General features: G+C 39.7%; 1 protein-coding gene across 1 annotated transcript in view; it reads left to right on the forward strand.

Annotated features, from left to right (window-relative positions):
* pcdh15b (protocadherin-related 15b) overlaps positions 1-27237 on the forward strand; it is a 642771-nt gene that overhangs the window by 563863 nt on the left and 51671 nt on the right. The window contains exons 27-32 of the mRNA XM_060841768.1: positions 971-1186; positions 4533-4621; positions 9632-9808; positions 11452-11670; positions 14399-14407; positions 20344-20454. Of these exons, the coding sequence (XP_060697751.1) occupies positions 971-1186; positions 4533-4621; positions 9632-9808; positions 11452-11670; positions 14399-14407; positions 20344-20454 (821 nt within the window). The remainder of the gene's footprint in view (positions 1-970; positions 1187-4532; positions 4622-9631; positions 9809-11451; positions 11671-14398; positions 14408-20343; positions 20455-27237) is intronic.

Genomic DNA, 27237 nt, shown 5'->3' on the forward strand with positions numbered 1-27237 from the left:
ACCCATGCAGACACAGGGAGAATGTGCAAACTCTACACAGACAATCACCCAAGGCTGCGATCGAACCCAGGTCCCTGGCACTGTGAGGCAGTGCCACTGTGTCACCTACTTTTGATGTATTTATTGACATTTTGTCACTTACTGATCCATCTGCTAGCTACTTGGGACTTGGCAAAAATTCTGTATCACAACATAAGTGGGAAGAGTGTACTGATATCCATGCTCCACTGTTCCATAAGCCATCAGAAATCATAATATTATTTCAATTAGACCTCCAAAATGTCGCTTGTGTCCAACTGACTGCTATTCAGGACAAAAGCAATTTATGTCAGGTTTCATCAGCAACAGACAAATAACTTTATTTATTGCACTGCACTTAACTTTAATAAAAGCAGTGAAAGAAAATGTCTAATTTATGCAATTTAAATTATGTCCCTTCAGGACCCCAAATGCCCATATATTTAAACAAAGTTAAGACAGGTGAAGACAAATGGTCCAACACATATTATAGGTGAATAGGGAATATAGATAGGGTAAACAAAATTGTGAAGATCAAAGATCAAGACCACAAAATGGAAGTCATTTTCCTCACAATTCTTTTGATTTTTGCAATGATATACCAGTGTCTGCCATCAGAATAAGTATTGATTCCATTCTCCTGGAACATAATGAGTTTCAACATGACTTACTCATATTTTGCATTGCAAACCTTGCTTCCTTGACAATTAGTCCAATTAGCTGAAGGGCCAAATAAGAATATTTTGAGAAATGGAAATAACGGTTGTCTTAATATTTCACTATTGCTGAGCAACATGACTTCTGCTTATTTCAGGTGAAAGTATGGACCAGAGGTTCTATATTTTCTGTCAAAATTTAATAACACATTAAAATAGCTGGACCATCCATTCTGGTACCAGAACATTGTTTTGTGAATAATGTGAGGTGTGGCTATTATTCTGTACATTGACAGGTTGAAGATCAGGATAGTGGAAACTACAGCATTTCTCAGTTCCGATTAATCATACCACCCACAAAGGATGGAAAGGATGGATTTGTAATAGAAGAGTATACTGGTGCAATCAAGACAGCAATTACATTCAGAAACATGAGACGGTCTTATTATAAGTTTGAAGTTATTGCAACAGACAACTATGGAACAGAATTAAGCAGTAGTGCACAAGTTGTTGTAAGTACAATAAAGATTTTTTAAAGTTATATATTGCTTTGCCTTTAAATAGATTTGAATCATAGAACCCCTGCAGTGTCAGAACAGGCCATTCAGCCCATTGATTGCACACCGACCCTCCGAAGAGCAGCCAACCCAGACCCACCTCCCTACCCTGTCCCTGGAACCCGCATTCCCATGGTTAACACACCTAGCCTGCATATCATTGTGACTGTGGGAGGAATCCAGAGCACCCAGATGAATTGCAGACACAGGAAGAGTGTGCAAACTCCACACAGAGTGTCCCAAGGGTGGAATCAAACCTGGGTCCCTGGCACTGTGAGGCATCAGTGCTAACCACTGAGCCACTGTGTCTCGCATCCATGGCACGTCTTGGTGGCCTTCCTCAATGGCAGCCTCCAGTGGCCATGCATGGCAGCCTTGCAGTGGTACTCTCTTTTCCCAAACCCAAAAGCCAGGTATTGAATTATAATGGACTTTGTCTCAACTTTTAAAAAACTATAACTTCTGTTATTAATGTAGGTGCTGAGGCATAGCGACTTAAACACATTTCACTGCATTTTGTTTTGTAAAAAATTACAAGTGACAAAAAAAATGACTATTCTATGCTGTTATGATAAAGATTAAATGCCATTTGATTTTGTCAGGAGACTCGCCATCGTACGTCTTGTGGAATTGGTTACAGATGCCTTTGTGGAAGTCAGTTAATCAAAATGAATATTTCATACTTTATTTGGTGCACTCTGAGTTAATTAGTGATTGATTCAATTGTGAGTGATGGTAATGGCTATTGTCAACTATATTCTGTTATTTTAAAATTGTGTATTTAATTCCGTTTAATAGCAGGCTTTAGTGTAACCTTTCTTTATTTCTTTACTTTTCCAGCCATTGAAGTCAGCATTAAAGCATATTCAAAATAAATCTTTAAAACAGATATCTTACTCCTACTTGAACAGTCACCCCATGTGTAACCATGTATCGCACTATCATTTTTTTTAGGCAAGAAGGCTTATGTTGAATAGCCTAATGCAATGTACTGAGGATCTCTTTCATGCACCAATTTGTATTTGGAAATGATAGATAGATGAATTTGAAAGATTAATGAATAAAGTAGTTATTTCGCATTGTCATTTGCTTCCTTCACTGAAGATGACCAGCAATCTTTCTTCCATGGAAAATGGCAGGCAGCTTATTTGGATATCACAAACAGTGGAGCCTGTTGCTCCAGATTTGTAGTCTTGTTGAAGCTCTGTTATCATGCCAGATAATCAGTTGTGTGCACAGCAAGAATGCTGAAGAAAACAATCTTAAATTGTATTTAAGATTTCAGTTCAGCATCCACAGCTCTTGTATCCTTTTTAAGTCTAGTCAGAATAAAATGTCATTTTTAGCTTTCATTCATTTTTTTAATGTTCAAGGTACATTTTACTAAGCTATTCTAGTAAATCAAAATTCTATGCCTCCTTTAAATATTGAGGCATAGTTTCAGTGCATCAGTATTATGAAATATACATCACATGCAGTCCTTTCAAACTGCAAGCTTTCAGTGTGTAAACATTTGAATGTATTTAGCATTCAAAGTATATGTGAATCCTATGTTCACCAGATCAATTTAACAGTCTCTTTCATTATGTTTTATTTAAAACAGTTGGAGTTCTTATGAAATTAATCGTGTGTTGTCTTGTCATAAATTTATTGTGATCTTTGCACATTCGAATACCCAATACATATTTAGAATTAAACTAGGCAAAAATAAAGACTCTGATTGGGCAAGCACTTGATGTACTGAAGTAATACTTCAGATGCTTAGATGTGAGGAGGAGGTGAAGGCTCATCAATGTAGTCCAATAAAAATGGCCCACATCTTCTACTAAAATGCCCCATTACAGCACAATACTCCATGGGCAGATGACTCATGGTGGATTGGACAAGGTGCACCAATACTTCATGAAAACTAATGAAATAATGTTGTGCAGGAGCCTCTAACACGGCATAAGACAATACCACCTAGAAGAAAGTTGAATGGGACGAATGGCTGGAGGTTATACTCAGCAATCATGTAATCCATGTTTGATTTACAGCATTTAACTTTGCTTTACATGACTTGAAAGTTTATTTAAGTCTACACTTGGGAAAGAAAATTCAGTTTTGATATTATGAAACAATAAGTGATTCTTGATCCATTGCTTGATGAATTTAATGTCCACCATTGTTGCTGAGGGCCATGGCTTGTAAATCGGGTTGGCACTCTTCTCAACCACACAACAAGTGTTAGGTAATCTTCAATGAGCAAGCAGTGAGAGGCTTATTCAGTATTGTTGTACTGGAAAGCTCCTACAGTTTGGCTGGTTAGAATCATAGAATCCCGACAGTGCCAAAAGAGGCATTTAGCCCATCAAATCTGCAACCAAAGTGACCATCTGAAAAGCAGCCCACTCAGACCCAGCTGGCCCACCCCCGCCCCTCGCTATCCTATCTCCGTAACCCTGCATTTACCATGGTTAAGCTACATAGGCTGTATATCCCTGGCTACTACGGGGCAATTTACATGGCCAGTCCAGCTAACCTGCACGTGTTTACTCTATGAGAGGAAATCGGAGCACCCGGAGGAAACCCACGCAGACATTAGGTGAATGTGCAAATTCCACACAATCACACAAAGCTGGAATCGAGCATGGGTCCCTGGCACTGTGGGTTAGCAGTGCTAGCCACTGAGCCACTGTGCCGTCATCATGGTTAAAACCACAATATTCCTGTTCACAGTTGGGAGTTCCTAAGCCATGGGTTTACCATGGGTTTCCCTGAACTTTTCAGACAGTTCAATAAACAGCGTATCCCTAATAAAATGCAAAAATTCTGTACATGTAGATTTTGTAGACTCTTAAATATGGTGATGGCTTTGCACCTAAGCAAGAAAAGTTCTCTTTCTTCTGATTTACTTCCTGTTTGTATTGGTTTACTTCCTGTTTGTTCCTAAAAGTAGCAGTGCTTATCGATATACTCTGAATACAAAATGAATGTCACCATATATTCTTTATATTCATCAAAATGTGTTGTTTAACCTTGTGTTGTGACAATCTGTATCCAAGTTAAACATTCATCATGACCAAATTGTAGCATAGAAATAGGCAATAGCCTCATTCGTACATCTGAAGTTCCCACAAGGAAATGCGAAACTCTGAGGATGTGATTTTAACTTGTTGAGTCTGTTATCCAACCTGATAAACAGTGAGGTTTATGCAGCTTTTAAAGTAAAGCTGAATCAGTTGTTCCTTAAATAAATGGAACAGGGTGGTCTGTTAACAAACTGTCAGAACCAATAGAATTGTATTTGTCCTTTCTCCAGGTGTCTGTCGTCAATGAACTGGATATGCAAGTGATTGTTTCCAATGTCCCACCTACCCTGGTGGAACAGAACAAAGATCAGTTGATTGGGTATTGTACTGTTTTCATACATTAAAGTGTAAAATTTATTTGTCTGATAGAAGGAAGTGACAGTTTCTTTAAAATTATTTCTGATATTTTAATTGTTCTTGAGATCTGCAAAATGAAATTTGCATATAAAATGCAAAAGCTCAGCCTTACTTTTCAAGTTGACTTTTTAAACAATTCTGTGATTGGATGTAGCTGTCACTGAAAAGGCCAGCATTTATTGCCCAGTCTTAAATGCCCTTGAACTGAATGACTTGCACAGCAATTTCAGGCAGCAGTTAAAAGAAAATCACACTTTCTGAGAGATTGGTGTAGATGGAAGATTCACTTCCTTAAAGGAACATGGATAAATTAGCTTCAAAAATATAAACCTAATACTTCTGCTGGCCATTGTTAATTTAGCAAAATTTTAAACAGGTTATGAAATTATTTTGTCTGCTTTTTAAACACGAGATCATCCATTTACACCAATTCGTATTTCAGTGGAGGTATTAGACACAACTGTGCCAAATGCATTAAAAGCCTTGGGACATTTTATTACATTCGGGGTTCTGCATAAGGATAAGTTGCTGTTGCTAAATGCTTGTATTATAGTAGTGCGTTCATATCTGCATATAGACTATGCAAAGTGCTTGATTGCATTTGTTGCCAAAAGTTAATAGATGTGTTCATGTAATGTGGCTTTGATAGTTAAAAATGCAAGATTTATCCAGACACTATGTTGAGATGCAATTGGTGAGCCTCAGACTAGAAGGGAGGAGATGGCAATAAGACATGTTTAATTGAATGTCACAAAAGTTATTAGATCCGTGCACACAACAAGATTTCAGTAAATTAGGTGTACTTCCAGGGTAAAAATTGGAGCTCAGGACATAACAAGCTTGCCGTATGCTGATGACACAGTGCAACTTGCAGAAATAAATGAGGTTGTACAATCAAGCAAAGTCTAAAACATTAAGATTATAGATTGATTAGAAACACCAAGTCCACAAAAACCGAAGTTTGCAAGCGCTTTACAGGAATACAATAGAACAAACTGGACTGAAGATTGAAGTGGGTAATATCGCACAAGAACATATAGCTAAGCTTGTTCATTTGGGACAAATAGTAACAAAAAAATCACAAAGTTAGGAAAAGATGGAGGTAGCCAGACGTAATTCAGCAAAGATGAAGGATGTGTGAAGAATAAGAAAACTTAAGCTTGTACCAAAGGGAAACAAATTCTCAATCTAACAATTCTTTGTCTCTTTCTTTTTGTTTTGCATCCAGTTTGACATTTAATTCACCGATCTTCTCCTTCATTCTAATTCCTTCCGAAGGCAGGATTAACATGGAGAAGGAGTTGAAAAATGTCATGCTGGAAAAACACAGCAGGCCAGGCAGCATCGGAGGAGCAGGAGAACCGATGTTTCGGGCATAAACCCTTCTTCAGGAATTCCATAAGCCCTTCCTGAAAAAGGGCTTATGCCCGAAACATCGATTCTCCTGCTCCTCGGGTGCTGCCTGGCCTGCTGTGTTTTTCCAGCACAACATTTTTCAACTCTGGTCTCCAGCATGTGCAGTCCTCACTTTCTCCATGTAGAAGGAGTGTCAACATCTCATCAACATATAGGGCATTATCATCATTTGAGACATGATCAGTGGACAGCATTCTGGAGAGTATCCATATGTAATTCAGAATTGGTGTAGGAGTCCTCCCTCTGAAACGTCGAATTCCCTATTCCTGAGATGCTGCCTGGCCTGCTGTGCTTTGACCAGCAACACATTTTCAGCTGTGATCTCCAGCATCTGCAGACCTCATTTTTTACTAGTAGGAGACAATATCAATAATTGGAGCATTATCAGTATGAGGGGCAGTCACAGTGTTGGAGAAGTATTGGTGTGAGGGAGAGGTTCAGCATGCTAGATATTAACAGTACATAGGGCAGTATCAATGTGTGGGAGTCTATGTATAATATCATGGCATGGAGACAGAGATGCCATCTGCAGCATGGTCAGTGTGTGTTGGATGTTATTAGCATGTGGGGCAGCAGTATATGAGACAGTGTCAGCACAGGGCTGGTGTATCGGTATGTGGGGCAGGATCAATATGAGGAAACTTATCTCTGCATGGGGCAATATTGGTGTGTTGGATGTTATTAGCATGTGGGCCATATAACCACATAGAGTCATAGAGCCATAGAGATGTATAGAATGGAAACAGATCCTTCGGTCCAACCCGTCCTTGTCGACCAGATATCCCAACCCAATCTAATCCCACCTGCCAGCATCCGGCCCACATCCCTCCAAGCCCTTCCTATTCATATACCCATCCAAATGCCTCTTAAATGTTGCAATTGTACCAGCCTCCACCACATCCTCTGGCAGCTCATTCCATACATGTACCACCCTCTGCATGAAAAAGTTGCCCCTTAAGTCTCTTTTATGTCTTTCCCCTCTCACCCTAAACCTATGCCCTCTAGTTCTGGACTCCACGACCCCAGGGAAAAGACTTTGTCTATTTATCCTATACATACCCCTCATAATTTTGTAAATCTCTATAAGGTCACCCCTCAGCCTTGATGCTCCAGCCAAATCAGTCCTTGCCTTTCCAAATACATGTACATCCTGTCCCTCAGGATTCCCTCCAACAACTTGCCCACCATCAAGGTTAGGCTCACTGGTCTATAGTTTCCTGGCTTGTCTGTACTGCCCTTCTTAAACAGTGGCACCACGTTTGCCAACCTCCAGTCTTCCGACATCTCACCTGTGACTATCAATGATACAAATATCTCAGCAAGAGGCCCGGCAATCACTTCTCTGGCTTCCCACAAGGTTCTCCTGATCAAGTCCTGGGGATTTATCCACTTTTAACCATTTCAAGACATCCAGCACTTCCTCCTCTGTAATCTGGACATTTTGCAACATGTCACCATCTATTTCCCTACAGTTTAGGGTGTAGGTTTGCTCGCTGAGCTGTAGGTTTGATATCCAGATGTTTCATTACCTGGCTAGGTAACATCATCAGTGGTGACCTCCAAGTGAAGAGAAGCTGTTGTCTCCTTCTTTCTATTTATATCTTTCTCCTGGATGGGGTTCCTGGGGTTTGTGGTGATGTCATTTCCTGTTCATTTTCTGAGGGGTTGATAGATGACATCTCGATCTGTGTGTTTGCTTATGGCATTGTGGTTGGAGTGCCAGGCCTCTAGGAATCCTCTGGCATGTCTTTGCTTAGTCTGTCCCAGGATAGATGTGTTGTCCCAGTCGAAATGGTGTTTTTTTTCATCTGTGTGTAGGGCTATGAGGGAGACAGAACCGTGTCTTTTTGTGGCTAGCTGGTGTTCATGTATCCTGGTGGCTAACTTTCTTTCTGTTTGTCCTACGTTCATCTGTGCTGCAATGTGGTGGCTCATTGGAATAGTGTTCTGATACAGGTATGTTAGTGTGTGTTGGAATGGTTGCTGGTGTAGTTAAGTATTTGGTCAGTATTTGTCAGTTCTCGTTGTCCTTTCTTTCGAATGCAAAGACTAGAACAAACAGCTGAGAAGTGGCAGATGGAGTTTAATTCAGATAAATGCGAGGTGCTGCAGTTTGGGAAAGCAAATCTAAGCAGGACTTATACACTTAATGGTAAGTTTCAAGGGAGTGTTGCTGAACAACGAGACCTTGGAGTGCAGGTTCATAGCTCCTTGAAAGTGGAGTCACAGGTAGATAGGATAGTGAAGAAGGCATTTGGTATGCTTTCCTTTATTGGTCAGAGTATTGAGTACAGGCGTTGGGAGGTCATGTTGCAGCTGTACAGGACATTGGTTAGGCCACTGTTGGAATATTGCATGCAATTCTGGTCTCCTTCCTATCAGAAAGATGTTGTGAAACTTGAAAGTGTTCAGAAAAGATTTACAAGGATGTTGCCAGGGTTGGAGGATCTGAGCTACAGGGAGAGGCTGAACAGGCTGGGGTTCTTTTTCCTGGAGCGTCGGAGGCTGAAGAGTGACCTTATAGAGTTTACAAAATTATGAGGGGCATGGATAGGATAAATAGACAAAGTCTTTTCCCTGGGGTCAGAGAGTCCAGAACTAGAGGGCATAAGTTTAGGGTGAGAGGGGAAACATATAAAAGAGACCTAAGGGGCAACTTTTTCATGCAGAGGATGGATATCTGATCGGCATGGACGAATTGGACCGAAGAGTCTGTTTCCATGCTGTACATCTCTATGACTCTATGACTCTATAACATAGAGAGACACCTGAACCTCTGTTTTAATGTCCACGCTCCTCAGTGCTTGGTTAAGATTTGTCTGGCCATTCACAGATGCTGCCATTTCATCTTCACTGACTCTAGAGCTCTGTGTGGCTCCCATCACTGGCCATTAGATTCAAAATGTTAGGATTGGTGCCACAATGTGATTTTATTGCAGAATCACAAAGATCCACAAGGTGTGAAACTTAAAAGTCAGATGGTGACAGGAGGCATTGATGGATCAGCTTTCCAAACGTACCTTAGAGAAAGTTCCTTGTGACCCAGGAAGAGCGGTAGTGTTCTCAGTCTCCAAGATCCAATTCCATCATCAGTTTGAGTCCCTGGCATTACAATATTCCCAAGCCAATTTTCTGCTCTACCCTGTCTTTGGTCCTATTGCTTTTGGGCTGGCGAAAGGGCTGGGATATTTAAATGAAGCCTAGGTCTTACACTGTGATTTCTTTGAGCGTTTCCCTTTAACATGCAGACCTCCTCCTTATCCCATGCCTCCAAATAGCTTGAATAGGTAGAGTGGCATTAATACCTAAACGTTAAACCTCTGAGGATCTTGTGGCACAGTGGTAGTGTCCCTACCTCTGGGTATGTCAAGGTTCAAGTTCCGCCTGCCACAGGGATAAGTTTATAACATATCCAAACAGGTTGATTTAAAATAAACACTGACTAATCCAGCTGCTGTATCTCCAATAGTGAGACTTGAGTATGAGTGTAAAATATGCACATACAAAGTGGTATTCTATGTTACCCACTTCTGTTTTATTAAATTTGTGCTTTTAGAATTCTTGAACGTTATGTACAGGATCAGATTCCTGGAGCAAAGGTAGTAGTGGAATCCATCGGTCCTCGCAGACATGGAGATGGCTTTCAGGAAGAAGACTATTCCAAGTCAGATTTGATGGTTTATGCCATTGACCCTTTGACAAACAGAGCAATTTCAAGGAATGAGCTCTTCAAGTGAGTAAAATACAGGCCAACTGTTTCAAAATTTGTTCAGTTTTCATGTTTATCTGGAATTAACTTGTGCTACTGACATTTGTTTTCTGCTGAAAGTTAGCAAATGCTTTTTATTGTGGGGATAAATCTAGATTGAACAGAGAAGTGAGAGCTCTCTGCTGGTGAGTATTAATTTATGACTAACACATTTGTGTAATATTTCTCTGTTAATTATTCAAATAGGAATGTTTTCCCATTTAATGAGTGAATAACTATTAAAATAGCAATAGTTGAATGTTGTTTAAATGTACTGTACTGTGTTCATATTCTAATATCTCTTATTCTTAGAACAGAACACAGATTATCATTTTGTGATGCCTATGTGTACTTAAGTCTCCCCTACACGTTAGAAGTGGGAGAGACAGTCTCTGATATTTCGTAATTCATTAGACTGTCCAATAAGCATTTCATGTCAAATGTGCAATCTTAACATTTAACAAAATTTCTAAATGATAGTCTCTGTCCAATCAAACGAAGGAGCCCTTTCAAAATGAACCTCTGAGAATTATATGACTGTTTGCTCATTTGTAAACATTTCAACATACGAGACACCCTTCAGTGAGATTCAGTCCCTTTTTAATGAGACATGCAGAGCAATATTTTAAATGTACTGCACATTTCCAATTCTTACAAAACCACTGTGTCACATTTTATGTTCTGGGAAGCTGTTCATGTGCCCAATTTCAAAGCCGTGGTGATGTTCTCTCCTATATGCTCATTAATGAGTCTTGTGGAGGATATTCTTTGCAATTGTTTAGGAACATTGATGACAAGAATGCTCATTAAAACTTGCAGAGAAGTGAAAGAAAATGTTCAAAGGCAGCAGTTTCTGCTTCCACATGAGATGTCGAGAAATAAGCAACATTGTGACAGAGCTGTGATTGGCCACAATACCACATGTAAAGCTCTATAGAGCAATTAACCTTGTGAAAAAAATAACTGAATGAGCAATTTTTTATTATTTCTGTCAAAATAAAATAGAAAAGTGACATTAACGCCTTTCAAAATGGTTAATAACTCCCCTCCTCTATCAACCTAACCCCTCCTTATAAATGTCCTAAAAGGGTCTGTCATCCCTCCTGTAAATTGCCTCAGGACATTTTAGTGTGTTACGACCATTATACAAGTATCAAATGGTTATTATGGACTTACACAACTAGTTGCTATATTTCTACGTTTTCTTCAAAGTAGTACCACTTACTTTATATGATCTTTCACTATTATTCCTGCCAAAATGTTTCACTTTACACACGTCTAAATTAAATTTTATCTACTATGTGTCTTCCCATTTCACCATTCCATGATGACACATCAGTTGTATTTTTCATTCATGCGTGGGCTGTGAATGTAGACGCCCTGGCCAAGGCCAGTATGTGATGCCCACCCCTGACTACCTGACAAATTTAATGACAGACTGGGGATAGCCTAAACAGCACGGAAACATGAAGCATGTTATTATCAGTCACCCTCAGATTCCATGAAACTGTCATCAATAAGTAGCAGGACTCTGCAAGGAGATATGTCTTAGCTAAGCCAAGATTAATATGAATTGCAGTTTTAAAATATATATCTTACTCTCCAATTTATGTTTGTGATTGATAAAGATTTCTAGATGGCAAACTTCTAGATATAAATAAAGACTTTCAGCCTTACTTGGGACAAGGAGGTCGTATTCTGGAAATTCGCACGCCGAGTGTGGTGGCAAATGTACAGAAACAGGCACAAGCTGTGGGCTATACAGAAGGTGCTCTGCTGGCTCTGGCTATCATTATCATCCTCTGCTGTTTACCTGCAATTCTGATTGTTATGGTAACCTACAGACAGTGAGTACATGCCTTTTACGTGTTAACCAATACCTGCGATTTAATTTATTTTGCTGTGAATTGGATTATTTCTCCATCATGTCACCCTTAATCAATGCTGGTTGGATTGGCGATAGAATACACTTCGACTTGCTGTGAGCAGTTGAACAAAATTCAATTCTCCCCAGGTTGGTTCTCAGTTTCTCTATGAAGGAACATTATTAAGTGAAACTAGCCCACAGTAAGAAGAGGTTAAAAGCTAGTTCCTGACAGCTAGTACAGTGTTGGAATTAATGGAGCTATGGGGCTGAAATCTCTTTCTGGGGTGAGAAGCCCTGATGGGTGCATTTTATGGTCAAAACCTTGCATCACATCGTACCCGCCATCTGATTTTTGACACGTGGACTAGGATGCACATACTCAACATCTGATAAGGGATGAAGGATTGACTGTCAAGGCTTAAGGGGCCAACAGGACGGGGTCACCTTTGTCCGCACCTCTGCCATTACACAGAGTAGCCTATGACCATGCTTGTGGATAATTTGCACTGTGGCAAAGTTGAGGTTTGGAAATAATAGATCAATCACTGGTCCCCTGATCTTCTGATGAGAGTCAGTCCCTAAACATTGGCTGGGCTTAATTGCTGACTTGAAAATTATTGTCAATGTCTGTGCACTGGCCTTAAGGTGCTAAATTAGTTAGCTGGCCACTTGTGAGTAGATAACCATTGCCTCCAAAACTGAGATGTTTACAATTGACCCAGAAGATACCAGCAGCAATTACGAGCCTATCCACGTCCAGTTCTCTTTCTGTTCAGGGCAGTCTAGTTTTCAGCCAACCAGATTTCTATATGCACCCAGATTTTGTTTTTACCCGATAACTTTTAGCTTTAATTATTGAGTATAGCAATGCTCTGCAGGGAGCCACAGCCTGTTCCTGTCTCTTCTGCACAAGCCTCGAACAACAAAAAAATGGAGGTGAAGTTTAATATTTATTTACCACTCCCTATTGTGTTTCTCAATTGTTTGTAATCAGGCTTTTTTCTTCCCTTTCCCTTTGCATTTTTCCATCTTGAACCAAGTATTTAATGCTGCTCACCATTTGTGAACACAATGAACCTGTCATTTCTGGCAGGTAAAGATTCATTTTCCATCCTGATTTGCAAATAAGAAGGTAGTGGCGTCCCTAGTTATTGAACCATTGCAGTTTGTGTGACAAAGAAGCTTATGCAATACTTTAAAGAATGGAATTCTAGGAATGACACCCAACAACGATAGTGGAGTGTCATTCCTTCATTCATCTGTGGTCCCTCGCAGATGAGCATGACTCTCTTCGACACTCAGGGTGAGTCAATAGGTGGGTGTGCAGTCTGATATGGCTATCACAGGTTCTGTTACACTTTGGGCAGAAAGTGGTCATAGGAAGGGATGGGAGGGGCATTAGTACGGCAGCGCTCTCCTTTCCCCTGGCTTCCGCTTTTTCCAGATGGCAAGTCTTGAGGAGCTTGACATTTTCCTGAATGCTTCTCCTCCAATCTGGACGGTCTTGGGCCAAAGATTTCCAGGAGTATGTAGGAATGTCACCCTTCATCAATGAGGCTTTAAGGATATCTCTGAAGCAGTACCTCTGTCCGCCTGGGGCCCGCCTGCCGTTTTGGAGCTGGGAGTAGAGCACCTACCTGGAATGTCTTGTGTCGGTCATGCAGTTGATGTGCACAGTACGTGTGGTGCTGTATGTGTAGTCCACGTAGAAGAGGCTTTGAAGGAATTTTGGAAGTAACTGCATTTCCATACACCACAGTTTACAGCATGCACCAGGTACTGATGGCTTAAGACAGAATATTTACATATTAATCTTTCATAAACCTGTCAAGATTGGATGAAATGCATCAGTTCTCAGTCCCAGGTGATCTTATTGAGCCTTCACAAGATGCAACTCCTCAGCAGAGGCATGCAACAATGAGGCCACAATGATGCTGCATACAAGCTTTAACCTGAAAAGCCTCCGAGCAGATGGCTTCAAGTCTGGGTTCCTTCAATCTTTAGCAATACAAGCTATATTTCAACGCATTGCTTCACCTGACTATACAATCTGGTCTTTTGTATTTTCTTGTAATGTTATTTCTCTACATTTTCTAGATCTTCATAAATTATGCCACTCACTGAACAACGAATTACCCCTGACACTCACCAGCATCGGAGCTGATTTTGTTTAATTTCATTTAATTTCATTTATAAAGCATTTTGCAGATAGCAACATATTGTTCATTATTTTGTATATCTGTGTTGTGTTATTCGGTAATTGAATTTTGAATGAAGCACGTCATTGAGCACTGCATGTTAACTCTCTGACTTGAAAGAATTTGCAGATCAGAATTTGGATCATTTGCAAATATTCTAATGCTGTGCTCACTGACAAAACTAAACAGTTATGTTATTTTCTTGTGTTTGGCTCTGCATCATTAATTGAACTGATTAAAATGCAATCATAAAAGTGAGGGTTGAAATGATAATACTTTCTCTCTGCAAGCTCAAACTCTTAATATTGATGATTGCAGATAATATAACCAGAAATCTATGTTCCAGCACTATCTCCAACCCACATTCATGCCTATGATGGAAAATCATAATTCCAGCTCTATTGTTGGTCATTGATAATATATGCACAGTTTGAAATGAATTCTCAACTAAAAGAACAAATATTGGTTAACATTTTTTTCCTCTTCTTCTTTCTCGTTGCATTGTATCAGATTCAAGGAGTAAGTATAGCTTTTATTTTCATATGGTTTATTGTATTTGTCAGAGCATGTTCTGATTGTATGTTAACCTTAAATACTTATGACTTAAATAATGATCAATTTAATATGCAATCTAATTACTCTGAGATGCAATATTACAGCCGGGGAACACATGATTACACATCTGATTATATTTTAACCTAATGTTTCATAAACCGACAATTTAGAGTTCACATAAAATTTCATGAACAGCTAAATAACCTACATTGATAGGTAATAAATTACATCATAAATCAAGGAAACTAACAAACATTTGCTTTTAGTGATATGTAAAGACCTGTTTCATTTCCGGTTTGTTGATGTGATTGGTTTATGGCCAATAGAATATAATTAACCAGCAGTTTATAACGTTGATATGAAATGCAATGGGAGAGCGCCAGTAAAGTTCCTTGTTACATAGTGGCTCAAGAAATAATCGGGTTATTGAATTCTTTAATCAACGCAAACACACCAGTTTTAAAGCAGCTTTTGTTATGTATTTAAAGCTGCTTGTAAATTAGCTGCATAAATAATGATGCAAGAAATATGCATTGTAATTCGAATCAAAGATTGGGTGTTTTAGGTCATTGAAGTATTTTAACTTACAGTAATAGTTAGGCTGGTAGTTTTATAGCCTGTCTGATTTTCAATTCTATCCAGGTCATTAGGGCAGGTTTTAAATTTCACCAGAATAGATTCCCATGCTGGGTCTTTATTGTAGATCCAGCAAATTTTAACTGCTTGGATCGATTTAAATGCTACTCTCTAGTTTCAGGTAGGAAACAGCAACTGGTTTGATGGGGGTAGAGCACATTGTGGAAGAGGCTGAATGTTAGAGAAGGTAGAGGACTTAGGGTGTAGGTTTGCTCACTGAGCTGTAGGTTTGATATCCAGACATTTCATTACCTGGCTAGGTAACATCATCAGTGGTGACCTCCAAGTGAAGAGAAGCTGTTGTCTCCTGCTTTCTATTTATATCTTTCTCTTGGATGGGGTTCCTGGGGTTTGTGGTGATGTCATTTCCTGTTCATTTTCTGAGGGGTTGATAGATGACATCTCGATCTATGTGTTTGCTTATGGCATTGTAGTTGGAGTGCCAGGCCTCTAGGAATTCTCTGGCATGTCTTTGCTTAGGCTGTCCCAGGATAGATGTGTTGTCCCAGTCGAAATGGTGGTTTGTTTTCATCCATGTGTAGGGCTACGAGGGAGAGAGGGTCATGTCTTTTTGTGGCTAGCTGGTGTTCATGTATTCTGGTGGCTAACTTTCTTCCTGTTAGTTTTTGTTTGAGAGTGTTGGTGGGTTTGTGTGCTACTAGGATTCTGAGGGGTCTTAGTAGTCTGGCTGTCATTTCTGAAACTACTTTGATGTATGGTAAGGCGGTTAGGGTTTCTGGTAGAGGACAATCAAAGGCATGCAGAGAATGCAAGTTAAGACTTGTGAGGTTGATATTCTGATGTATCGTCACAATGACTTTACATTGCTATTGTTCTTCATAAATTTATCCAAATATCTGTCATTCTTTCAGTAAAATGTTTTTTTCAAATACCAGAACTGATTCAATGTCTCACTCATTCAGCTTTCCAGTGCAGTTTTTCTCATTCACTTTAAATTAATAACTTTAGTACAACTTAATGATTATAACCTTGTCATAGTCCCGAAATAGAACAATAACTTTTTTTAAAAAAGGATCTCCTAGTTGATCACTGAAAGAATGGCATGTCAAGATTCTATCATTTAATGTCTGTCAGTTACAATTTAAACTAGATTCCCTACAGTGTGGAAACAGGCCCTTCAGCCCAACAAGTCCACACTGACCCTCCGAAGAGTAATCCACCCATGATTAGTGCACCTAACACTACGGGCAATTTAGCATGGCCAGTTCACCTAACCTGCACATCTTTGGACTGTGGGAGGAAACCCATGCAGACACGGAGAGAATCTGAAAACTCCACACAGACAGTTGCCCAAGGCTGGAATCAAACCTGGGAACTTGGTGCTATGAGGCAGCAGTGTTAACCACTGAGCCACCGTGCTGAATAGGTTAATATTCCTGAACCCACACATCCTTGGACAATTTCCCATGACCAATCCACCCTAAGCTGCATGCCTTTGGGAGGAAATCTAAGCCATCCTTTGATTCAGACAGCAGAACAGATAATGTGGCCTTCCTTATTTTACCTTAAGTTTAGAGACAGTTTCAAAACAAAACAAATTTGTAATAACTTCCTTTCGTTGATCAATCTTCTTTTTAAACTGTCGAGCTTCAGTTTATCTGATCTGTCCTCAGACTTCTTTCTCAACAAACTTTGGAAGTCTGTTTCTATTTGCACCCTTTTTAAATGTGTTCTTTTAAAATGATAAGAACAGAGAAGCCTATTCCAACTTTGGTATCTCTGGGACATAGTGCAGCCTTAACATAATCGTATATCCCAGGGACAAACAAGTTTGATCAGAATGTTTCTGAGTTTTTTTCTTGCTAAACATAAAGAACATTCTCTGTTTCCAGCTGTATTCGGTTGTGGAATAGAGAGGAATTTTATAGAGATCTGAGTGACATGGGCTACTGGAAGATTTGTGGCAGATTCAGACAAAAATTCCAAAGAGGCTTATTTTGATATTCATGGCATATCACTGCATCTTTTATGCTTTTCTCAAATGGCAAGGCTAGCTTCTAAATTTATTTAATTAACCTATTACACACCTATGGAGCAGGTGGGATTTGAACTTGGGCCTCCCTGTCCCAGGGGAGGGAGACTACCTCTGTGCTACAGGTGGGCCCAAAGAGAAAGGTTGTCCATCCAGTTGATATTTTTTTGATTCAACCCATTCAGAGATACTATTGGAGTAGATGGACTTGCACCTAGGTCTCTTGGTCAAGAGGTAGGGACAGTATCACTACACCACAAGAGCCCAAATATTTAAACTATCTTTAATCGACCTGTTCAAAGTTCCTATCACACACCTCTGCATCAGGTGAACTCAGGCCTCCAGGTCCAAGATTAGAGGCATTACCAGTGTGCCAGAAGAGGGCCCTAAGGTAAATTTCTAGCTAATCAGTGTAAGTTGCCACTTAAGGAGAGTGGTAGCTTCTAAATACCTTACTAATACTCCAGTGAACATCATTATTATTCAGCTTCTTATCTTACCAAATGTGCTAGGCATGGGGAATTCTTGACAAGGGAGATAGCCTTTGCTCAGGAGTTATAGGCATAGTAAGTCAAGAGTAGCCTCTGATACCACTCCAGAGGCTTGAACATGGTCAGTCAGCCACTTGAAATGGTTTGAATCAGGTTTCCCTGAACTGAATTTCAGGCAGCTACCACCCACCTTGACTCTTTCCACTCTATTGGAGGCAGTTTTCCTCCTGGAGTCAGAGAGAAATAGATAATAAGGGAGATGAAAGTGGATGGTAAATCCTGTTATTTTTGCTACAGGTCTGGAAGTGTCCTGGCAGAATGAGTAGGTCACACAGAGGGCATGCAGGGTTAGTGGTATTAGGGGTTAGGTGGGTAAAAGCGACTGAGGGAAGATGATGCAGGCAATATAGAGAGTGGCAGAACAGGAGCCTTGGTTTGCATTGGGAACAGCAACAGACAGAGAGAGACAGAGTATGAGTCTGAGATATCAGAAAGTCAACAGTGGCACTTACAGTGGTAAAGTGGAGAAGGTCGTTGAATCTTTTCCTACACAGAGCTGGGCATTTGTCGAGGTGGTTGAGTCTGCACTTACCCAGGTGGCAATCTTGGACCAGGATGGCATGGTCTGGGATGGTGGCCTCCACTGCTGATCCTAGAAGAAGATGACATCTCCACATCTGGACCACGCTGTCCAGAAGGACCTGTACACAAAGCAGAGTACCAATTTTCCATTGCCTGCTATGTTCATATCAAATATCAGGAACTGTACAAGGCATCTTCAGACTGACAGTACTCAATGTCTGAATGCTCTAAAGTCTGCTAAAGATGCCGGGGTGCAAGGAATGCTGGTCTTTCAGTGGATATCTGGTGAGTGATGAGTTGTTCCAGAAAAGTCACATGGGAAAGTAGGCTGGAATGAATAGGGAGAGGTGCCATAGGGATGGGGTAGCTAGTTGATAAGGCCTGTTTGGTAAGATATGATGAGAAATGTTGTTGTATCTCACGGTGACAATATCTCCAAAACACTGAGGCCATGTGCACTTAGTCAAGTAGTCTGATTCAGCCCATAACATCAGAGTGACCACATGAGGTCAGAAGTCTCGGTTACTCACACCAGCTCTGCCTTGCACTTTGCCCCCTCAGTTGTAGATATCAGGCTCACAATAGAATTGTGATAAAAGCAAAACACAGCCACTGATGGATGGTTTGTCAATCCCTGGTTGAAGACAGCAGTTGTAAGAAGTGTCATAAAGGAGAAAATCAGAGGGTTTGTGGAGGAAACTGTAGGGCTTAGATCAGAGGCAAATGAAGATGCAATCATGAGACATGGAGTGTTAAGGTCAGGGATTCTCCAGAGGCCAAACGCAGACAAGGCATTTGAGGCTAAATGTGATCGTACTGGTACAGAGAGGTTAGACCTGAAGGAATGTAAAAAGAAGGATGCACATTTTACAATTGAGGTGTTTCTTGATCAGCCAGCAGGTCAGGTCACTGAGCACTTAGGGTGATGGGTGAATGATGGTTTGAGTTTGTTTAAGACTTGAGCATTAGATATTTGGCTGTATCATGATGTGGAGAATCAATAAAGGCACAAATGAATATTTCAGCAGCATATGAGCTGACATGAAAACAATTAAAGATATTACAAAAATGAAAAAATGCTCAGTGTTGGGACAAGTACATGACTGAAGATTCACCTTGGGGTCAAGTGCATCAAAAGTGTTGGATAAGGACAGTTTGACCAACCATGTCAAAGGTGGCAGTGAACTTGAACGGTAAGAGGAGGGACAGTTCATCTTTGTCACAGTCAGATGAGATACTATGACAGGGGTTGAAAACTGTTTGGAGGGATTCATGTACAGAGATTCAGGAAAACTGGGAAGGAATGTAAGAAGTGGAAACACGTAAGAGGACTTTGGGGAGGAAAGGGAGGATTGAGAAAGGATGGTTATTTTCAACATTGGCGTGATCATTGTCTGCTTGTTTTGAGATGAGGGACAGTCTTGGAAGATTTAAAGGAGAAGGGGTAACAATTGAACAGAGATTTGTTAACCATATCATCATATTGAGTATAAGGATATAAATGCTGTAGTTTAGTGGGAATAGGGTCAAGGGAGCAGAAGTTGGGTCTCAGCACAAACTTGGCAAAGGTGAAATTGTCAATATTTTAAAAAAAGAGACAGCTACCATCTCACAGCTAAGAGAGGGTGCACAAGTGATAGAGATGAGTATGGCAGACACAGCAGATCAAATGGTCTTGATCTTAGTGATAAAGAGCCCATGAGCTCTAAGGTTGGAAAAGACGAGGGAAGAGAGCTAAGAAGATCATTTGTGATAGAGAAAAGAAGGTAGATATTATTCCTGCATTTCAGGATGTTCCTAGAATCGTGAACAGTTTTGGCAAGCAAGACAATGCTTTTTGTGGTCGAGTGAATGGCTAAACCAGTTGTCCACCAAAACTGTTTAAGTCTTAAAACTGTGGGCCATAATTTTACTTGTCCTCAAAAAGCTTGTAAAGTGCAATATAGTCAACTCAAATGAGCTCTTAGTAATTTGGTCAATTATTGGATTAAATCAGCTTTTCTGTGCTATATGTTGAGTAAACTTTATAAGGACAAAATATGAGCTTGTGGACAGTGCATTAATGTAAGAGTTTATTTGAAAGCATTGGCAGTTTCTTCATGATTAACCAAAACAAATCAGTCATTTGAATGAATCAAACATAGCAGGAGACACAGTTTTGATGAAATGTTTCTGATCATCTGTTTTTGTTTGAATAGGCGACAGGCAGAGTGTGCAAAGACAGCGAGAATCCAGATGGCTTTGCCAGCAGGGAAATCAACTAGTGGCCCTGCTACGAACCTCTATGAAGAACTGGGGGACAACACCATGTAAGTCTTTACAGTTGTGAATGTTTTTAAAAGGTATAAGTGCACTATGTACTCAACTTAATTTGACTACTGCCTGGAACAACATGACAGGTATGTTTTAAAGTACCCAAAGGCCATTTCAATTCTTGAACTTTAGAAAGGAAGGCTTGCGATTTTGAAATCCCATATGCCTAACATGTTAAATAAAATCAGCTCTCAAGCTGACCATCAATTATTTCCATCTCTAATTTTTTATAGGAACATTTTTAAAGGGAAATAAGGAACATAAATGATACAAGATCGCATTGCTGGCTACTGTAGTATTTAGAAACATTTGGGTGTGATTACATACACATGCCTGGTAGTTCTTCCCTTTGGGAAGTGTCTGCTTCAATTGGGAAAATGCTATCATCTCAAATAGAAATACAAAGAGTTAGCTTTGTACTTCAAACCACAATGTGACTCTGTATGATAGCTTACCCCCTCTTAGTATGCAGTATACATTGTGAGAAGCAATCATTCAGGATGTATGCAAAGAAAAACACGTGAAGCTTACTAGAGTCCAGCTGCAGGTTGCATTTCAATAGTGAGCTCTGCTCTAATGAAGGATAAATCTCCTCACTGCAGAATTGAATTGACTTCATTAAGGGAGACAATGGCCTTTCCCTAGACTATTAATCCAGAGACCCAGACAATGTTCTGGAGAACTGGATTGAGTCCTTCAATGGCAGATAGTTAAATTTGAACTCAATAAAAATCTGGAATTAAAAATCTAAGGATGATCATAAAATCGTTGCTGATTATTAGAAAACAAAACCATCTGGCATTTAGAAAAGGAAACTGCCATCCCTGCCTGGCTGACCTGCATGTGACTCTAGACCCATAGTAACATGGTCGACTCTCAATTGCCCTTTTGGCAACTGGTGATGGGTAATACATGCTGCCTACATCTTGAGAATGAATAAAAGCAAACTCCTTCTTTCTAGTTTTGTGCTGTCATTCACTGTAACGCTATGCATTTCAAAACTGAAGTATGTACAAAGATAGTTTTATATTTATTTTATCCAAACTAATATATTCAGTGATTTCTTTAATTTACTATATGGAATGCTGTTGTTAATGCTATAAATACACATCATATATACACACTGATTCAGCCAAATTTGGCATGCACTTTGAACATGTTTGAATGTGAGAAATATACAGACTATGCCAGGACCTTGAATTAGCTCAGCCTTAATTTGAATTTACGTCGTCTTCTGTGAGGCCCCCCACAAAAAATGCCTGCCTTCTGTTTACCCCATCAGCTCAGTCACCTGCTGGAAATGCACAGAGCATGCTCCACTGAATTGAGTCCTAAAGCTGTTGGTCTGGTACAACATGGGGTTGCATATCTCATACTGGCTGTTTCCAGCCAAAGTGCAGTGCCATGTTTGGGGTACACCACCCTGCCTCACTAAATGGGGAAACTTCAAATTCCCTATATTTGTCTGTCAGTTGAAGAAAAAGCATTGCTGATACCTACATTGAATGAAGATCAGCTACTTGGTTTGTCATTAGCTGTGCAATTTCATGAGTCAGCTTCTGATGAGTGGAGCCAAAGATAAATAAATTAAATTTGGCAAAATAGGGTCAGAATTCTTACAGTTTTATTGGACACCTCTGAGAATTCTAACCAAAACGTTAGCACATTATCACGCTGCAAATGTATCATCAAGCTCTAAGGTTCTAATTCATTATTATACATTTCTGAGAAGATAACATTAAGCTGAGTTAAATTGGACTTAAAACTAAATAGGCATTTATTATATAGCATTAATAATCATCATCTAGTTTCTTAACGATAAAGGAGTGCAAATGGGCACTCCATCTTTAGTACACAGAATCAAATTCCCTACTACCTCTTAATATTTGAATGAATGTACACAATGTTGCTTACATAAAGAAATTATTTTTTTCACTTTCATTTCTATCATGTATTTGGTTTTGCTAAACTATCTTCCATACTAAAACTGCACATCTGTTTCTTTATCTGTTCACTTCCAAACTATCTCCATTAATCTACTTTTGGACTCAACGTTTAGGCATCAGTAAGTAATCTGAATTTGTGGCATTGTAGAACTAAGCTAGGAAGTGTATTAGTCATTTTTGCAGTTCATGGTCATATTTAACTAGGTGTTGTAATGCTGAATAGCTTGACATCTTTAATAGTTGCACAGGCCCTGAATATTGTTGAACAGGAGACATGCTGTTGAAGGTTCTCATCTTAATCACCTGCCAAGACAGCTGCAGGAATTTCAAATTTCAGAGGAAAGAACAAGTAATACTGCATGGCAAAAGGTGCTGAATGGTTGACAAATGGATTAGTCAATTTGCTGTCATTAAAAATGCAATAGGGAATGCTGTTCTTTTCCCCCATACTTCTGTCTAATTCAGAAATGATGCAACATCTGGGCATGCTCCTTGTGCCTGCATCATAACTCGAAATGCTGAATGATTGCCTGAATCAGTCATCTTGTAGATAGGACCTGAGTAATTTGCTCGCTATGCAAGCTTGGCTCCAAAGTAGGACACATCAATGACATCCTGCAGGATAATTTCTCGCTATGTATCTCACATACTCACCCAGTGGCCTAAGGCTGGTACCTTTGAATGCAAAAAATGCCCAGTCCACCTCAAATTATCCTGGAAGGATAAGGTATCACCAAGACTGGAGCAATAGGTGAAGCTAGCCATTAAACGCTGTCACTATGCAGTAACAATGCAAGTGATATTTTCTACTAATGAATTACTGCCAGCAAGCCTAAAAGAATACCCCACAAAAGTGAATAATGTGGTAAATGAGTTTCATTGCAGATGTGATATGGACCCAAAGATTGGAGGATTGTATCAAACAGCACATCCTCCAGCTTTTTAGAATAGATAGAGTACTGACTATACTGAACCAACCTGAGCTTTTAAAGCCTTTAATATGGGACTGGATATTAAAAACTCCTGCCAGGTGTCTTTCTATTGGGTAGCCACATACTATAGCCCATCTCTTCCCTGCTCATCTCACCATCATGACAAAAAGGGTGAGCATATGCCAAAATCAGCAGCATATTCACCAAATGTAAATAAATAATTGCTTGTCAATTCATCCTGTTAAAGCACCATTGACTGTGAGAAGATACCAACCATATCTAAATACATTTGGTGGCAGCAGCTAGGCAAGAGTGGGTAGGCATTTGTCAAACAAAGTTTATAAAGTGGCAAGAAGAAAGATTGTTATCTTCAGGAGATGCATGTGGCCATCAGGAACATCTCACTTAAAGACTATAAGATTATAAAACATAGAGCAGAAGAAAGCTAGATAATACCCCCATTTCTTCCCACTTGCCTATACAGAAAAATCCATCTTAACTCCCCTCACTCCACTTCTCCAAGCCTGCCTTTATCTCTCTCTCCAGGATGCATTGCCATCTTCTTCATGGATGTGCTTGCAGGACTGAGAGCTGCCACTACTGAACTCATGAGACTGGTAGTACTGCTGAAGTTGGCAGGCAATCGGATTGGCTAGTGGTTCAGAGGTTGGGATTTACTCCTAAGAGATGGGTGAACATCCCACTTTTGGGTAATGTAGACTATCTGCCCACAGCATGTCTCAGCTGAGAGGTTGGTTTCTTTCTAGTCTGTTCACTCATTTCAAACTTTCCTTCCTGGGGTGCCCGGTCCTGTAATTTTCAGCCCATAATATTTCACCTTAGCTGTGATCCTGTGGTCAAAGGGCACTTCCTGAACAACTCTGAGTATGCTCAGAATTACAATAATAACCAATTTAATATTAGTTGGCAGGATCACAAAGGGGTGTAGTTACACTTGCTAGAAGCTACATATTTACACACAGGGAGGTGTTCTCTGTAGGTGAAAGGAACCAGTCATTGCACCTTTTTTGAATTAAACACACCTGTGAGGTGCAATATTTGCCTCATGTAACCTCCAGGTATCTCAATCAATCTGAGCTGACTTCCTAAACAGCACCCTCTTCCCGTGCAGTTTAAATTGTTGCTCCCTTCAAACTTATATACTCCTGCATTTGTTTTGATAAGTGGAATTCTTCATATCATGTCTCTTATATTTAATAATGCAATGTATTAAAGTTACCAAGATGCAATATTCCCTAGGAGAATAGTGTATATAATTGTATTATTGTAGTTATATACCTTGAGTCAAACCTCATTATTACAAACATCTTTTGATCATCAAAGTAAATTTGATCAGAAGTAACTCCACACTGTGAGCTTTGAAGCAGGTTGTAGAGCTTCAATGACTTAAAATAATTACACTTGGAATAATGGGGTTTCCTTGCCTAGTATCTCAGTCTAGTTAACAGTATTCTAACATATTTCCTTACACCTGATTGTCTTCTTTCCTTTCAAGTCTTTCTCTTCTCTATCATTTTCAACAAAGCAGGGGGAAAAAGTCTGTTTTTGAAGATGGAGACCGGCAAAAGCTTTTAAGCGCATTTGCTTCTCGTGCTATTGAGGCTCATAAACAGTCCACTGTTAATGGAACATTGAAAAATAGTCTACCCAAGTCTGAAAGTAATATCACCTATTTATCAGATGAGAACCCATTAACGACACGGAACCCCATATATAATCCCAACATATTTTTACCTCCTGAAAATTGCGATATGTCCTGTCATAAAATGGAATCAGTTTTAGCCAAGTCTTCACCTAGAAGAATTACATTGAAAGAGGCATTACTAAAGACTCCAACTGAGGGAGGTCATCGAGCATGGACACTGCCCTCTCGCATTCACGGGCATCAAATGTACAATGTCCTTCATAGACCAGGGATTTTGGATCTTATGCAGTGGCAAAGGAAAATGTTGAAAGGAGAAGAGGGAAGGACTGCAAGTCAATTGAACAACACAAATTCTACTGTTAAAGGTGACAATATTAAACTAACTGTTAAAGAACAAGCAAGGCAGTTTGAACAACAAGCTTTACGGAAAAAGAATCATATCAAAATTCAAGACTCCCTAATGAGTGGAAATTTTCCCTCAAAGAGCAGTGAGGCTGCAATCCCTCAAAGGTCGTCAATATCTCCACCATCGCATCATCATCATCGTCATCATGATTCTTCCTCTTCCCTTGCTTCTATTTCTCTGACTTTGGATTCTGAATTACGTTCACTACCTCCCATTAACTCTATTCATTCTGATATCTCGGAAGAGGTTTCTTCTCCCGTAAATGGGAAAGCAACATCTCCTTCTGTACAGAGTGACAGTGACTGCAGCTTATTCACACAGATATGCAGCTCCATGGAGTTAGGCAGTGAATTGTTGGAGAACATTCCAGAACCTCTGACCATTCCTCCTCCTCCTCCACCCCCCCTTCCTCCATTTCCTTCAATTTTGCCTTATCATTCCCTGCCAACTTCTCATTACCCTCCTCCTCCCTCACCACCACCCCTTCCTCCTCTCCCCCCTCCTCATACATTACGTATCACTCTTCCCTCTTTACGCCATTCACAACAGCCTGCACCTGTTCCTGAACTTGCTGCTTCATCATCATCTGTTCCTCAGAATCGAGCTCCAACAAGAGAATTGAAAGGAATACTGAAACGTATCCCAAATCTAGCGGAGATTGAAAAATCTGTTGCCAACATGCAGAGTCAAATAGATAAGAACAGTTTTGTGTATAAACAAATCAAAGTGAAATCCACAGCTGAGTCAGAAGGACAAGGGACTGAGTTGGTTTCTGGGCCAAGTTTGAACGGGCAGAATAGCTTGCAGTCTGTTGTGCAGGAACTTGAAAAACGTTTCCCATCACACTCCAGCCTGTTTTAATGTCGAACTGCTGTTTCACTATTCATAACCTGCACTTTTTAATTTAAGCTAATAACTGTGGCATACATATATAGCCTGATGTTTTACTGATGCAGCATTTAATCACATTTCCGCAGCATCTGGTTAATGGTATCATAAGAATGAATTAAAATATAAAACAAAGGATAAAAGCAACAATGAATGACAACCATTAATAGGTTGATCAAAGTGCTGATGTCTTCCTATATCATATGTTTTAATTTAGTATTAAATTCATTTTAATTGAGTTGCACTTTGAATAACTGTCTGTTGCCTGAGCTCTGTAGGACCTGTTTAATTGATTCATTCCTTTTAAATCATGTTCTAGGTTATGTAGCAGCAACTTCTGGGCCAAGAAGTGTTTCAGCATCTATCTCTCCTTTCACTGTGTGTAACTTTGGGAGAGCAGGATGGAGGGCATTCTGCCAGTTTAGTAAATGACTTTCACCTCATCCAGATGTTTGGTTTGAATTTGCTTTGTCTCTTAAGAATTGCTTGCCATCCATTAAACAAGCTTTGCTTGTTCTTTTATATCTTAATTTACGTATGTTGTTTATATAATGTGGCTGGCAAACTGTGCACAGCATAAGCACACCGTGCCAGCCATTCCTAGCTCATAGTTCATGCTCCAATAATTTTACTCAAAAGGGAAAAGAGTGTTAGATGCCTCCAGTTAAAGGTTTTAGCTTCCAGATGGACAAACAAGTTAGCTTCATAATGGCAGGTTTCAGATGAGTGATGATTTAAATCTGCATTAAACCTTTGATATCCCATTTTAAGTTTTTAATAATTTTTTTATCACCTTAGACATGTCTTGCTATGGAATCTAAAGTAATCATTTGCATAGGATTTTGATACTGTTTACTGCAGATCTCAAAGTCATGCTGTGTTTGGAAATGATCAGTCAAATGATATACAACTCTGCCGAATGAATATGTAGAAGAAGCCAC

The sequence above is a fragment of the Hemiscyllium ocellatum genome, chromosome 22, assembly GCF_020745735.1.
Source record: "Hemiscyllium ocellatum isolate sHemOce1 chromosome 22, sHemOce1.pat.X.cur, whole genome shotgun sequence".
Lineage (NCBI taxonomy): Eukaryota > Metazoa > Chordata > Chondrichthyes > Orectolobiformes > Hemiscylliidae > Hemiscyllium > Hemiscyllium ocellatum.